Source organism: Peromyscus maniculatus, chromosome 11 (assembly GCF_049852395.1).
Source record: "Peromyscus maniculatus bairdii isolate BWxNUB_F1_BW_parent chromosome 11, HU_Pman_BW_mat_3.1, whole genome shotgun sequence".
Lineage (NCBI taxonomy): Eukaryota > Metazoa > Chordata > Mammalia > Rodentia > Cricetidae > Peromyscus > Peromyscus maniculatus.
The window spans coordinates 80480917-80496502 of NC_134862.1; the positions used below are offsets into that span (position 1 = coordinate 80480917).

At 48.8% G+C, this 15586-nt stretch overlaps 2 protein-coding genes across 12 annotated transcripts; both read left to right on the plus strand.

Annotated features, from left to right (window-relative positions):
• The first annotated feature begins 213 nt into the window (after nucleotides 1–213).
• Usf1 (upstream transcription factor 1) lies at nucleotides 214–9743 on the plus strand. Of its 11 annotated transcripts, none has more exons than XM_076547961.1 (12): nucleotides 215–342; nucleotides 933–964; nucleotides 5221–5313; nucleotides 6029–6078; nucleotides 6235–6350; nucleotides 6666–6767; nucleotides 7339–7534; nucleotides 7970–8057; nucleotides 8195–8253; nucleotides 8370–8464; nucleotides 8686–8814; nucleotides 8998–9743. In XM_076547961.1, the coding sequence occupies exons 3-12, from the start codon at nucleotides 5306–5308 to the stop codon at nucleotides 9085–9087; spliced, it is 933 nt and encodes a 310-aa protein (XP_076404076.1). In that variant the 5' UTR covers nucleotides 215–342; nucleotides 933–964; nucleotides 5221–5305; the 3' UTR covers nucleotides 9088–9743. The 11 variants fall into 11 exon arrangements, with proteins under 11 accessions (XP_042114543.1, XP_006990670.1, XP_076404078.1 ...); XM_042258610.2 differs by having other exon boundaries at nucleotides 227–342; nucleotides 8138–8253; XM_042258609.2 differs by lacking the exon at nucleotides 933–964 and having other exon boundaries at nucleotides 214–342; nucleotides 8138–8253.
• Nucleotides 9744–9912: 169 nt separating this feature from the next.
• Nucleotides 9913–11363, plus strand: Tstd1 (thiosulfate sulfurtransferase like domain containing 1). The gene is made up of 4 exons (XM_006990607.4): nucleotides 9913–10125; nucleotides 10341–10463; nucleotides 10931–11093; nucleotides 11190–11363. The coding sequence occupies exons 1-4, from the start codon at nucleotides 10056–10058 to the stop codon at nucleotides 11239–11241; spliced, it is 408 nt and encodes a 135-aa protein (XP_006990669.1). The 5' UTR covers nucleotides 9913–10055; the 3' UTR covers nucleotides 11242–11363.
• The last annotated feature ends 4223 nt before the right edge of the window (nucleotides 11364–15586 follow it).

Consider the following 15586-nt stretch of genomic DNA (forward strand, 5'->3'; position numbering starts at 1 on the left):
CTAGCCCCAAGCTGGAAGCACAATTTAGTCTTTTTTTTTTTTCTGGTTCTTGCTGAAAACAGCTAGAACGCCAGCGCCGTCCCCAAGGACACTGTTTCTCTTAGGGGCCGGTCAAACCTCCCACACCCACGTCTCCTTTAGCCCGCATCGAAGTTTGCAGCGAACGGAAACGGGGCTGGTCTGGGGCCATCAGTAGTCAGGGCGGGCCGAGGAGACACTTCCGCCCCTCACCAATATGGCCGCAGGCTGCGATTGCGCATGAGCAGCTGTCTATGGCGAGCCCTAGCTCCAAAGAGGGAGAACGCTGCCGGGGGAAATTGGCGACTAAAGCGGCCTGGGTCGGTGAGTGCGCAGGAGGCAGCTGGAATCTGGAGACGAGGTGGAGCGGCGAGGCGGGGCGGCTTGGGTTTGGCTTCCTTTCCTCGGGCCAGGCGACGCCTGGCCACCCAGCCTTTGTTTTGGGGGAGGGGGCCGCGCCGGGCTCTTTATCTCCTGCCCTGCTTTGTGGGCCGAGCTCGCTCCCCGCCCCGGGGTGCACACGTCCCACCCTCCCGCGGTGCCCTGCCTCGGGCTGCAGCTGCCAGCCGCAGGCCTGGGGAGGTCCCCGGCGTCCTTTCCTGTCTCCTCTGCAGAGCAGCTGGGGCGCGGGGCGAGCGGGGCTGGGCCGACGGGGTCACCGCGCGGGCTTCGGGGCTCGCGCCTGGTGGGTGCCCCGCTCCCCAAGCGCCTGCTACTGGTTGGTGGGCCTGCAGGGAGACGCCTCGATCTCAGGCAAGGTCCCGGCGCGTGAAGTCTTTCGGAACTTGATCCTTTTTTTTTTTTTTTTGCCTTTGCGTCCGTGCTTGGCGAGGGCGTTTGCTGGGCCCTCCTTTTGAGCGTGCAAACCACAACATCCTATGCTGATTTCCGTGTCACATATTCTTAATGCTCAGGAAACGCTTCCGGATGTACAACCAAGATTTGAGTAAGTAGCCAGACGCGGTGGCTGAGTGGCCTCAGAAGTTGCTCTGACAGCTGTGGGCTATACAGTTGCCTCCTGTGCCTCGCCTTCCCTTCATTGCCTCCTCCTGCAGGCCATGCAACAAGCTTCGGAGGGACTCTTCCTCCTGGCATTTGGGGATGGAGAGCTAGGTGGTCCCCAAGCGCTGTGGCTACCTCCCTTTGCAGCATTACTTTGGACGGGCAGTTTCACTTTCTGTTCCTTTTTGTTATTGTTGTTACGCGGGCTTTCCGAGGTTTATTATCCGCTAAACTTAAGATTTTCTTTGGATTAGAAAGGTTTTGGAGGATCTTTCGGGTAGAGAATTTACAAAAACCTTGCCCCTTTCTTGTTGAGATGATTTTATTGCTTTGTACTGGGCAGCTGTTTCTTTCGGGAGGCATCAGTCTGCTCAGTTCTTTGTTGTTCCGGTTCTCTGGCGGGGTGTCAAGAGTCCTAAGGCAGAAACATTGTAGATGGATTCCTCCCCCATTGTCTTTTCTCCTTCAGAATCCTGAGCCTGGATCCCGCCCCCCCCCCCTCCTCCTGAGGCTTAGTTGATGTGGAGTTGTCATGGCAACATTGTAGCAACTGTGTTTCTCTACAGGAAGCCTTGATGAATAAAATAAAGAAGCTTTGAAATGATGCGCTTGGGCTTTAGAGTTTGTAACAGATGCTGTAAATCTGGACTCCCCCAAAACAAGAGCCCTGACAGTAGAATGGTGCCCAAGAGCCAAATCTAGGTTTTGTGGTTAGTAATGGTTTTCCAGTGACAAAAAGACGTTCCAGTTTTTCCCTTTCTAGATTTGAGGACTGGAATTTTGTTGTTGTTTTATTTTATTTTGAGACAGTGTCTCTATTTGCAGAGCCTTGTCTGTCTTGGAACTCAGTATGTAGATCAGGCTAGCCTGGAACTCACAGAGATCCTCCTGAGTGCTTGGGATTAAAGGCGAGCACCAAAACGCCTGGTGAGGACTAGAATTTCTTTTTCTTTCTTCCGTTCGTTTTTCATTTTGTTTTTTGGTTTTTTCGAGACAGGGTTTCTCTGTGTAGTTTTGTGCCTTTCCTGGATCTCGCTCTCTGTAGACCAGGCTGGCCTCGAACTTACAAAGATCTGCCTGCCTCTGCCTCCCGAGTGCTGGGATTAAAGGCCTGCACCACCACTGCTCGGCGTTCGTTCAGTTTTTCAAGACAGGGTTTCGCTGTGTAGTCCTGGCTGTCCTGGAACTCGGTAGACCAGGCTGGCCTTTAACTCAGAGATCTATTTGCCTGCCTCTGCCTCCCAAATGCTGGAATTAAAGATGCGCATCACCACTGCCTGGCTTACAATTTCTTATTGTACAGTTTGTGTCTAAGAAGCTGGAAGAAGCATCAGGGACCATAGTGGGTGTTATTTAATAGTGGTGGTCTAAACATGGCCCTAGCTATTCCTATGAAAATGCTGTTATAGCAGAGTATAATAGCTTTAGTAATAATCCATAATTGCTTCAATACTGTACCTTGAAATACATTATTTCTCAGCCTTCCAGTATAATTATCTCCTTCCCCTCTTGGAATGAATTGGGAGGAGCAGCAGGTGCATGTCTTTAATCTTAGAACTCAGGGAGGCAGAGACAGGAAGGACCTCTGTGAGTTGGAGGCCAGCCGGGTCTACAGCGTGAGTTCCAGAACATCCAGCGCTACACATTGAAGCACAGTCTTAACCAAAACCAAAGGGGGTGGGGGGAAGGAGCAAAGAACATTATTTAAAAATTTGCTTTAAAAGAAAAGTCATGGTGTGTGCGTGTGCACACATGTGTGTGGGCTATGGAGGTCAGAGGACAGCTTTCAAGAGTTGGCTTTCTCGCTCTCTTTTGGTTTTTTGAGAAAAGGTTTCTCTGTAGTTCTAGATTGTAGCAGACTTTCTTTGACTGCCAGCCCCCAAATCATACACAGAAATTTAATACTAGTTATGAATGTTCGGCCTTATGCTTATTTTCATTTGTTTGTTGTTTTGGGTTTTTTTTTTAAGCATAAATATTTATTTGTAAAAAAGGAGTTTGTATACAGCGTAGAAAATCTACAACTTTTATTAAATTCACATTTGCACTTCACCTTTTTAAAAACATAATCATTTTATACAGATATAGATATGTAAATACAACATCAAGTTCAGTGGTCCTTCAGCATTTCCCACTTAAAATTTTTTTTTTATTTATAACATAAAAACAGGTTGTAGCTGGGCGGTAGTGGCGCTCGCCTTTAATCCCACCACTCAGGAGGCAGAGCCAGGTGGATCTCGGTGAGTTCGAGGCCAGCCTGGGCTACCAAGTGAGTTCCAGGAAAAGGCACAAAGCTACAAAGAGAAACCCTGTCTCGAAAAACAAAACAACAAAACAGGTTGTAATTCCAAAGTCCAGAGTTATTTGAAACTGGAAAATATTTTCTCTGTAGAAAATAGTAAAAATGATACCATTTCCCAATAAGCCTTTTTAAGCCAAATATTAGCTGAATTATACATCTTGTGCTTGTTTTTACTTTTTATTTATTTTATGTGTTTTTTTGGCCTTGGGGCTGTTTTTTTCAAGACAGGGTTCCTCTGTGCAGTTTTGGTGTCTGTCCTGGATCTCAATCTGTAGACTAGGCTGGCCTTGAGCTCACAGAGATCCGCCTGGCTCTGCCTCCCAAGTGCTGGGATTAAAGGCCTTGCCCACCACTGCCTGGTACATCATGTATCTTGATCCATTCATTTCCCCATCCCTTCGAATCTGTCCTCTAACCCTGCATCCCTCCCCAAATAAAACAAAATTTAAGAGAAAAAGGTGGGGGGTAAAAATCTCATGGAGGCTGCAGTGTGACACAGTGAGTCACGCAGTAAACCCCTTTGTCGGTGTATCTTGCAAGTGTTCATTGCTAAGAGTCATTGGTCTGGTTCGAGGCCTCTGGTTTCTACTACACTGTGGATGCTGGTCCCTCACTGGGACTCCTCCTGGTTATCCTGTTGTTGCCCCTGTGTCCTGGAGATCCTGCAGCTTTGGGTCTACAGGTCAGGTCCCTCCTTCATGTGCTCCAGCAGATCATAGATGGGGTGGATGTTGGGGCTTATGCTTGTTTCTTGTCAGTTCTCATAACTTATACTAACCGGTCTCTCTTCATCTACATTTTGCCTTGGGGCCTTTTACTTTACTTTCTTTCATTCTGTTTCCTCTTTGTCTGGCTGGCTGTTGTGTGCCTGGATTCTGGCCCTGGGGATGTGCCTCTCTCCCTCATTCTCTTCTGTCTTTCCTCTTCTCCAAGCCTAAATTTCTCCTCCTATTACTCTCTCTGCCTGCCAGCCCTGCCTATCCCTCTACTGCCTAGCTATTGGCTGTTCAGCTTTTTATTAGACCAAGCAGGTGCCTTAGCAGGCAACACATCTTTACATAATTAAACAAATGCAACACAAACAAATGTAACACACCTTTACCTAGTTAAAGTGATCTTCCATATCGCTCTCCCTGTAGACCAGGCTGGCCTTGAACTCACAGAAATCCCGCCTGCCTTTACCTCCCCAGTGCACTGCTGCTGCCCAGCTTGCTGAGCCACCTTAGCAACCTGATTTTTCTCTTTTGTTCTGAGGACACCTTGGGGTGTCGGTCCTGGACTTGCCATCCAGCTTCCAGAGATCCTCTTATGTCTACTGCTCATCTCTCCATCGAGGTGCACTTTGACTTAGAGATGCTCTCACTGCTGCATCCCTTTCTCATGTGGGTTTTAGAATTCAAGTGTTAGGCTTCCATCCAAGTGCTTTTACCCCTGAGCTGTCTCCCCACTTTATGGTGTGTGTTTGTTTTTGTTTTTGAGACAAGTTCTTGTAGCCCATCCTGGTCTAAGACTTGCTTTGAAACCCAGGATGACCTTAAATCCCTAATTCTTTTGCCTCTATCTCCTAAGTATTGGGATTACAGGTATGGGCAAGCACACCTGTTTTTTTTTTTCTCTTTAAGATCTCATTCTGTAGCCAAAGCTAGCCTCAAACTTGCACCAATCCCCCATCTCATTCCCTTCAGTGTTAGGATTCCAGGAGTGAGCCACTGTGTCTCATGAGGAGTTGCTTTTCAATCACTGTAGGCCAGCCCTTGCCATCAGAACTGGGGAAGTTGACTGGCCTCTGCAGATAATTGGTTCATTTCCCTGCCTTTGTCTTCTTGGAGCCTAGGTTCCAGAACTTGGAAAGCTGCTCAGTTGCCTAGCCTCACTGTAAACTCTATAATTTCCACCAGGATTTAGCACTCAGGCTTTTGAGTCAGGAGATACGAAGACTTCCAAAAAAAGACCAGTTCCTCGGATGAGCCCCCTCACAGAGAGATGAAGGGGTAAGTGAAGAAGTGGAGTCTGGGAGGAGAGAGGGATGGCTTTGGAGAATGCAGAATGGCTAAGAGTATTAGATTCAGGCAGAACTGGATTTGGGTCCCCCAACTCCATCACTTACCAGCTCTGTGATTTGGTATCCTTATTTATAAAATAGCAGAGCACTATTGATTTCATGTGTTATCAGTGTCAAGGAAGTATGCCAGGTGGTGGTGATACACGCCTTTAATCTCAGCACTTTGGAGACAAAGGCAGACTGATCTCCTGAGTTTGAGGCCAGCCTGGAACAAGTACCATCCAGGACATCCAAGACGACACAGAGAAACCCTGTCTTGAAAAGCCAAAAAGAAAAAAAAGTGTTTATAGCCTGATGTCTATGTACATGGTAAACACTTAGTTTATTAGTTTTTTGTTTTGTTTTGTTTTTGACGCAGAATATATCTGCATAGCCCTGGCTGTCCTGGAACTCACTCTGTAGACCAGGTTGGCCTCAAAAATCAGAGATCTGCCTGCCTCTGCCTCCTGACTGCTGAGATTAAAGATGTGCACCCCCATGACTGGCAGCAACTGTCTGTCATTTCCTGGCAGTAAAATACTGCCATTGTCTGATCTAACCTAACCTGACATCTGTTGTGAGTGCCAGTGAGTTTGGGAACTGTGTACAAGTCATGAGCGTCTCACATCTCCCCTGTGTTTTTGTTTTTGTCTTACCTCAAATAGGCAGCAGAAGACAGCTGAAGCCGAAGAGGGAACAGTGCAGATCCAGGAAGGTGAATGTTCAAACCAAGACCAAGAGCCCGTCCCAGCCTCCCCGCCTCAGCTGGACCGGCCATCTTCTGTATACTGTGTGTCTTTAAACGACACGCAGGTAGACCAGGGAGAGAGGCAGGTGACTCACAGATCTTTCTGTGCCTCTTCTGATTTAGGTGCAGTGGCTACTGGAGAGGACCCAACTAGTGTAGCCATCGCCAGCATCCAGTCAGCTGCTACTTTCCCCGACCCCAACGTCAAGTACGTCTTCCGAACTGAGAATGGGGGCCAGGTAAGGGAGGGGGCCAGGTGACTGCAGACGTTACCTGGGGTTGGGATCAAGGGAGGTGCCTGAACATATTTTGGGAAGCTGCAGCTGGGAGAATGAGATGAAAGTGTGTGTGATCGGGATGACATGTTAATAGGAGGCTAAGAGTAGAGATTGGTGTGGGGCTGGGAAAGAAAGGGCAAATAGCTGACTCTGTCTTTGAAGGACTCCTGGGACTCGATCCAGGAGGCCCTTTCTGAGAGGGCGTAGGATCCGTAGGATCTGGGCACTTAACTCTTGTCTTCTCTTCCCACCTCTCCCCCTTCTTCTTGCTTCCAGGTGATGTACAGGGTGATCCAGGTGTCTGAGGGGCAGCTGGATGGCCAGACAGAGGGCACCGGCGCCATCAGTGGCTACCCCGCCACTCAGTCTATGACCCAGGTACAGGGGATAGGCTGTGAGAGGGTGGGGAGGAGTCAGTAGGAAGGAGGGGTGGGATTAGGAACAGTGACCCCAAGCACTAGCTTCAGATGTAGTCAGCCTTTTGTCATTGAGATGACCCTGTCATCTACAGAGATCGTGCCCATGAGCCATGCATGCACATGCATTTGGGGCTGCGGAGATGGCTTAGCAGTTATGAGCACTCTTGGCTCTTACAAACTTACCTGAGTTCAGTTCTTAAATATCTACATGGTGGATCACAGCCATCTGGTTTCAGGGTATCAAATGGCCTCCTCTGGCCTCCTCAGGCAGTAGGCACACACACAGTGCACATAGATACATTCAGTCAAAATATACGTATAAAAATAAATCTAAAAAACCCCACACAATTGAATTAAAAAAAAAACAGATCGTATTTGAAGTTAGTTTAATTTTGTGTCAGGGTTGCATTTGTCGCTATCTTTGAAGGCTTTCTGTGTTTTTCCTTCCTTCTGGTAGGGATAGCAACTTCAGGGTGATAGCGTAGAACTGTGTCCCTGCCTGACTGGACTCCGCTCGTTTCCCTCCTCAGGCAGTGATCCAGGGTGCTTTCACCAGTGACGATGCAGTTGACGCGGAGGGGACAGCGGCTGAAACACATTATACTTACTTCCCCAGCACCGCAGTGGGAGATGGGTCAGGGGGTACCACATCTGGAAGCACAACTGCTGTTGTTACCACCCAGGGCTCAGAGGCACTGCTGGGGCAGGCCACGCCTCCCAGTACCGGTGAGATGCTGTACAAAGGATGGGCTAGTGGGGCTGGGCTGTGGGACATGGCTGGGGTTGGGAGCTCTGGGCCTTAGCACTTGACGTTCAGTCATTATTGAGATCAGCGTTGCTGGGCAGTGGTGGTGAATGCCTTTAATCCGGGCGGTGCTGGCACAGACCTTTAATTCCAGCACTCAGGAGGCAGAGGCAGGCTGTTCTCGAGTTTGAGGCCATCCTGGTCTACAGAGTGAGTTCCAGGACAGCCAAGGCTTCACAGAAAAACCATGTCTGAACCTCTCCCATTCCCCCCTCCAAAAAAAATGAGGGCATTATAGTGAACCTAAGCTAAGCTGCTTTACCAGCAGATGGGAACATATTCTCAAAAGGGTCCCAAGGTCTGGGTGAGGTTCCTAGTCCCAGGTCCTGACAAAAGCCTAACTCACATCTTCACAGGTCAGTTCTTTGTGATGATGTCACCACAAGAAGTATTGCAGGGAGGGAGCCAGCGTTCCATTGCCCCCAGGACCCACCCTTATTCCCCGTGAGTGACCTTATGTATTCTTAGTTATTTTGAGTGATTTTAATAGCTGCTAAATCTTGCGTAATCTTCACCCTAAAAAGTCTGGTTTTGCTTGTTTGTCTTTTCCTTGGTCTGATCACCCTGGACTCTACTGTCAGGAAGTCAGAGGCTCCCAGGACAACTCGAGATGAGAAACGCCGGGCTCAACATAATGAAGGTAGGGGGATAGCCAGGTGTGAAGCCAGGAGCAGCCTCAGTAGATTTGTGGGATGTGTGAGGGCAGGAAGGGCTGGTCGTTCACTGAGTCCCTGTGTCCTCCACTTTGTCCCACAGTGGAGCGGCGCCGACGGGACAAGATCAACAACTGGATTGTGCAGCTGTCCAAAATCATCCCAGACTGCTCCATGGAGAGCACCAAGTCTGGCCAGGTCATGGAAAGACCCTGGTAGCGGGGAGGAGGCTGGAGTTCTGTCTCCTGGGATTGTTTTCAGAAATGGTGGCCGTCCTTTTCTCATAATACTCTCTGAGATGTTGTCTCACCGTTGGGGGGGTGGGGGGGGGCACGACAATCCCAAAGTGTGAGTTTGCTCTTGGGAAGCAAGCAGGGTGTTTTAAGCCTTTGTCCTCATTTGTTGACTTTGCCTTGCAGAGTAAAGGTGGAATCCTATCCAAAGCCTGTGATTATATCCAGGAGCTGCGGCAGAGCAACCACCGGTTGTCTGAAGAACTGCAGGGGTTGGATCAGCTGCAGCTAGACAATGATGTGCTTCGACAACAGGTCAGACAAATGCCAGGACAGGCCCCCTCCGCCACCCTGTAGCCACTGACCCAGTTTGGATTACCTAGAAAACACTTCACATTGTCCTACTCAGCACTGGGTGTGTGACTACGTTTTTGGCTTAGCAGTATCGATTTTTTTTTTTTTTCTGCCATTTCCCTAATTGCCTCCTTTTCTGTGCAGGTGGAAGATCTTAAAAACAAGAACCTGCTACTACGAGCTCAGTTACGGCACCATGGCTTAGAGGTCGTCATCAAGAATGACAGCAACTAACTATGGGGGTTCGGGGGGCTTTGGGCCCTAGAACTGCAGATAGCCTGGGAGCAACAGGCTAATCCCATGCCCCTTTCCTTCACTGCCCACGTCTGGCATGGGACCGGGGCAGTTTGGCAAGCGTGACTTTGAACTGAGGCCCTGTGGTGTGTCGGTCTGCAGTGAGTGGTGTGAAACACAAAGTGGACGTTGTACTGACCGCCTTGCCCGCCCGCCCGCTCCCACCGTGTAGTCCCCGGGTCCTTGTGCTCCTTTTACACACTGCATGTGCTGTACCCGTGGACACTGGACACACCGAATCTGGGCTTGCCGTGTGCTTGCTTAGAGTGCCCAGCAGAGGGTCTGTGCACACTCTCTGGGTCCAGCACTTCCACTGGCTCTTCCTTTCCTGGAGCAGAAGTTAAGATGCGCACCTGATTACTCTGGGGAGCAGGCTTATTCAGGAAGTGGGGAAGGAGGCAAGGTGGCTGCTCTCCCGTGAATAGTAGAGGGGCCAGTGAGCAGCTGGGCCTCTGCAGAAGTCTCTGAAGCCAGGGAGGAAGAGAGGCAGGGGCTCACTGAGAGCCAGCCCCTTCTGGGGATGGTTCTTTTTATTTCTTTTCTTTTTCTTTTCTTTTCTTTTTTTTTTTTTAAAGATAAAATTGTTTAGACCCACAGTTGTCTGTTTTCCTTCTTTTATGGGGTTCTGGGGCAAGGGGAAGTGCATATTACCCTTTGACCAGTGAGGGCTGGGTTAACCTTTGGGTGGGTGTAACTATTCCTATACTGATTACCCAGAGTCCTGGCACCTGTGCCAGGCCTGGATGTCATTTCCGGCCTTACACTGCAGTCTTTAAAGGTTTCAACTGTGGACTGGGGTTAGAGTTATCACCAACAGGTGCTACTGGGGCGCTGCGTGGGTGCCAGCCAGGGGCCGCACTTTAATCCCAGTTCCGGTTTCCCTGGCTGGGCTCAGGGAGGGAGGGGAGATGCTTCGGGTTGCCTTCCTGCGTCTCCGTCACACAATTGCTGCTGCTGCTGCTGGCACCATGACTGGAGGTACCTGAGAAGGACGTGAGGGTATCTGGGATGTGGGGGTGAGGTTGTGTATGCTGGTCCCCGGGATAGAGTTGTTTGTGGAGAGAGGAACGTAGGGGCGTGGCTGCGGTCCTCACAAACACCTCCACCGGGTTGGGAAGCTTCCAGGGAGGGGGCACAGGCCACAGGTGTTTGGCGGTCCCCCAGCCTCAGTTCTTTTGTGTCCTCTTTCTCAGTGCCTACAGTCTCGTACTCTGAACTCCGATCACTCCTGGCCTCGGGCAGGACCCAGCTCATCGATGTTCGATCTCGGGAGGAGGCAGAAGCTGGTACCATCCCCGGGGCACTCAACATCCCTGGTACAGGATTTCTTGTGTTGGCAGAGGGACAGCCCATGATGGTCTTAGCTAACCCGGGGCCTCACTTAGGGTAGGGGCGATGCTGGTAGAGATAGCAGGGCCTTATATTGGCTCAAGCCAGCACTCGGGTTCCCTAGAGAAAAGCTGAATGGAGAATCCTGGCAGTGGAACTAGCTTATCCAGTTGGAGGGGATAGCAGGCAGCCAGAGGGGCGAGTCAGCAGCCTGATGGTGGATTCCCTGACCCACCTGATCCTCTACTGCCTCCTTAGGACTCAGAAAGTGGCTGCATTGTTGGCCTAACTTCCTACACGAGTAGGCTGTTCCTTGTCTTTGAGGTTGGTATGGGGTGGGGGATGGCCACCATATGTTTGAACAGTCTCTGCAGATTGGCCAGGACCCAGCTCTTTGAGGCCCATATTGTGAACCCCAAGGTGCCACTGGCTCCCCCATTTTGTCCTCTCTCAGTGTCTGAGCTGGAAACCGCCTTGACCATGGACCCAGCTGCTTTCCAAGCCTTGTACAGTGCTGAGAAGCCAAAGCTTGAAGACAAGAATCTTGTTTTCTTCTGTCAGCTGGGCAGGCGGGGCTCCCAGGCCACAGCGCTGGCACAGGGTCTTGGATACACAGGGTATGACGAGGTGGCGGCGGCGTTGTAAGGCTTGCCAGCTGGGAACTGACGGGGGCTGCCCCCTGGACCTGCTCTTCCATTGCTTTCTCTCCACAGGGCTCGACACTATGCTGGGGCCTATAAGGAATGGCTGGAGAAAGAGGGCTAGGTGGAAGCCTTAGTGGTTGTGACCCTTCCTCGTGACCACCTTGCTGGGTTGGGCAAGTCTCTGGGGCTTTGCACATGAGAAACTCAAATAAAGAACATTTCATTTGTCAGGTGGACAAAAAATGGTTCCAATAGCAATCTCATTCTCAGTGTTTATCTCGGGATCCTTGTCCATTGATCTGTTTCCTCCTCCCCAATTAAAGCAGTTTGTTGAACAACTGAAGTTGACCTAGGACGGCAGTTTCCAGCCCAGAATGCCTATCAGATAATCACCCAATAGCTTTACAAAATCTTGGAGCAGGGCTGGAGAGATGGTTCAAGGAGTTAAGAGCACTGGCTGCTCTTCCAGAAGACCCGGGTTCAATTCCCAGCACCCACATGGCAGCTCACGGCTGTCTGTGACTCCAGCTCTAGAGGATCTGACACCTTCACACCAATGCACATAAAGTTAAATTAAAAAAAAAAAAGATAGCGCAAATTAAAAAGACAAACAAAATCTTGGAGCTAGGTGTGTTCAGTTCCAGCTTCTTGGGAGGCTGAACCTAGGAGTTTAGTTCCTGGCCAGTCTGGGTAACACAGCAAGACTGAAGAGCCTGTTCTGGCCCAGGTGGTGGTGGTGCACGCCTTTAATCCCAGCTCTCAGGAGGCAAAGGCGAGCATCTGAGTTTGAGGCCAGCCTGGTCTACAGAGTGAGTTCCAGGACAACAAAATCAAAAGAGCACTTGTTCTTGCAGAGGACCTGTATTTGGTTCCCAGGCCCCACACGGATGGCAGCTCACAACCTAACCGTGTGTAAGTCTAGTTCCGGGGGCCTAATGGGCTCTTCTGACATCCTCGCCCACCAGGATTGCAAGGTGCAAATGCATACATGTAAGCAAGATAATCATATAAATCTTTTTTTTTTAAAAAGCCACTTTTTAGCTATGTGTGATAGAACATGTGGATAATCCAAGCACTTTGGAGGGGGAGGCAGGAGGATTAAAGATTTAATTAAGGCCAGCCTGAGCTACCTAGGAAAAAAGCTTGGGTGTGTGTGATTTTATGGGCTGCTCTGAGGTTTCCGATACACAGCTACAAACTGCTGTCATTACCTTCCCTTTATGTGTTGTCTGCAGCTACTGTTGTACCAAATTAGAAGAGCTGTAACAGTTGCATGCCTTTCAGAACCGCAAGTGGCCCTACCTAGTGGTCCTCTACAGAAAGTGCTTGCCCATTACTGCTCAAGATTTGCAGCTCTTCGGCCCCAGTTCCACCTTCCTCAGAGTCTGAACTGGGTTAAGGTAATGAAGTTAGTCCTATGGGCTGGTGGTCGGCTTAGTGGTAGAGTAATGGATATAAAGCTCTGAATTCAGCCGGGCGATGGTGGCTCACGCCTTTAATTCCAGCACTTGGGAGACAGCGACACAGGATCTCTGTGAGTTCAAGGCTAGCCTGGTCTACAGAGTGAGTTCCAGAACAGCCAGGGTGGCTTTGGTAAGCCCTGTTTCCAAAAAAACAACAACAAAAAAACAAACAAAAAAGACCCACCATAAAAAGCATTGGGGATGGGTAGGACACATGCTTATAGAAAGCTATTTGGGAGTTTGAGACAAGAGGTTCAAGGTTAAGTCACTATGGCAGGATAATCTTAAGAAAATAAATGCATTTAGGCCTGGACTGGTGGTGAAAGTCTAAGGTAGGAGGCTGAGAGGCAGGAGTATCACATTCAGGGTCTATGTTACAGACTTAAGTTCAAGGCCAGCCTAGTCAGTTTAGTGAGAAATTCAAAAAGGACTGGATAGAGAGCTCAGTGGGAGAGCACTTGCCTAGTATACCACCAATAAACGAATAAACCAATAAGTGTATATGTTAAAAAGAATTTACCAGCCAGGTATGGTGGCACACACCTTTAGTCGCAGCCCTGGGGAAGCAGAGACAGATCTCTGTGAGTTGGAGGCCAGCCTGATCTACATAATTTTCCAGAACAGCTGGAGCTCTGTAGAGAGACCTTGTCTCAAAAAACCCAAAACATCAACAAGGAACTTAACAGCAACTAGCAAATGCTTGCTGGAAAGTAGATATATAACTTCCCCTGGTGTGGTAAATCATTTGGATATTCTTTGAGATAATGAAATATCTTTGTGAGTGTGAATGTGTGTGTGTTACTTGTCTTAACTGCTTTCCATCTTTAGTTTTTGAGACAGTCTCTTACTGAACCAGAAACTTAGGGATTTGGCTAGGCATGTTGGTTGGCCAATGAGCTTCACCTGTCTTTGTCCCCCCAAGGGCTAGAGTTACAGGCACATGCCATCGCCCCTGGCTTTTTACATGGATTCTGGGGATTTGAATGCAGGTCCTCAGGATTTTGCAACAAGTCCTTTCCCCAGTTCTAATGAAAAAATATTTAGCCAGGTGTGGTGGAACACACCTGTAAACTGTGGGCAGAGGCAGAGGCAGTGGCATCAGGATTTCTTTAAGTGCTAGTCTGGGCTGGGCTATACTGAATTCTGGGCCAGCCTGGCTACATGATGAGTTCTCTGCAGCTATGGCAACACAGCAAGACCCTGTCTCAAAAGAAAAAAAAAAAAAAAGCTGCTGGTTGTGGTGGCAGCAAACCCCTTTAATTCCAGCACTGAGAGGAAGAGGAAGTTGGAACTACTGAGTTTGAGGCCAGCTTGGTCTGCATGGTGAGTTCTAAGTCAGCCAGGGCTACACAATGAGACACTAGCTGAAAAACAATTGAGAAGATGAACAAAAGGCTCACATACAGGCTGGTGAGACGGGCCACCAACTAAAGGCTCTTGCTGCCAAGCTTTAGGACTCATAAGGTGGAAAGACAGACCAACTCTGCAGGCTGACCTCACATGTGTGGCATGTGCCCGTATACAAACACCCAAATAAAGACAAATGCATTTTTATAAACCACATCAAGTATCCCTTGGGGCTGGAGAAATCGTTCAGCAATTAAGAGCACTGAGCACTGGCTCTTCTTCCAGAATACCTGGGTATGATTCCCAGCACCAACATGGAAGTTCATGACCATCTGCCACTCCAGTTCCAGGGCATCTGATGCTTTCCTCTGGCCTCCTCAGTCACCAGGCACACATGTAGTGGGCAGGCAAAACACCCATACACATAGAATGAAATTAAAATTAAATTGCAGGGCAGTGGTGGCACACACTAGACCAGCCTCGCCTACACAGTGATTCCAGGACAGCCAGAGATACACAGAGAAATCCTGTTGTGAAAGATAAAACAAGCCCCTCACCACACACACCCCACAAACACAAATGTATTCCTTTAGCCAGAAGAGCAGGCTGGTTCAGATGGGAACCCAATTTTCTGATTTTTTTTTCAAGTGTTTAAAACAATTTATCAGACATTTCCTGTTTTCTTTGCTTTTTTCGTTCCTTTTCCTCTGCTCTTCCACACACCAGCTTCAGGCACTGACCCAGTCTACGTTCTCCTGAGCTACAGGAGTTTAGCCAGACATCGTTGAGTTTTGTTTTTGTTTGCACATGCTCACCAGGTGCTCCACTCCTGAGTCAGGGGTAAATGGCGGGTGCCAGTTTTCCCCCAAACCCAATCTCTGACTCAGAAATAGATTGGGAAATCTCTCCTGGGTTTAATTTTTCTCCTTGTCATGAGTCTACACACCCCTCCCATTATCTTTATTATGGATCATAGTATTTCTTTATGATTATAATTACTGAGACATAATTTACTTGCAACAAAAGACAGTTGTATAAACGCTTAGTTCACTGAAGGATTTTGGTTTTGATTTTGACAAGCCAAACAGGGTCTCATATACTTTCCACTTTTTAATTTCATTTAGATTTTGGAGACAGGGTCTCGTGTAGTTGAGTTGAACCTCAGCTAGTCCTGTCTCCACTTCCTGCCGGCTGGAACACCGTGTGTGTGTGTGTGTGTGTGTGTGTGTGTGTGTGTGTGTGTGTGTGTGTGTGTGTGTGTGTGTTACCAGGGCCTGGTTTCTCTGTGCAGCTTTGGCTGTCCTGAAACTCTATCTGTAGACCAAGCTGTTCTTGAAGTCAGATCCACCTGCATGGTGTCACCACCATCTGGCCCCTGAAGATTGTTTTAAGAAGCATTATAGGCTGGTAAAATGCTTCAGCGGATAAAGGCACTTGCTGCCAAGACAACCTGAGTTCAATTCCCGAGACCCACAGGTGGAAGAAGAGAACCAATTCGTGAAAGTGTCCTCCGACCTCCACACTCACTAAATAAATGTAAGTTCAAAAAGTGTTTACTGGAATAAAAAACAAAACAGACAAACAAACAAAAACCCAAAAAAGTGTTTACTGGGAGTATTGAGATGCTTAATGGTCAAGAACATTTCTTTCTTTCTT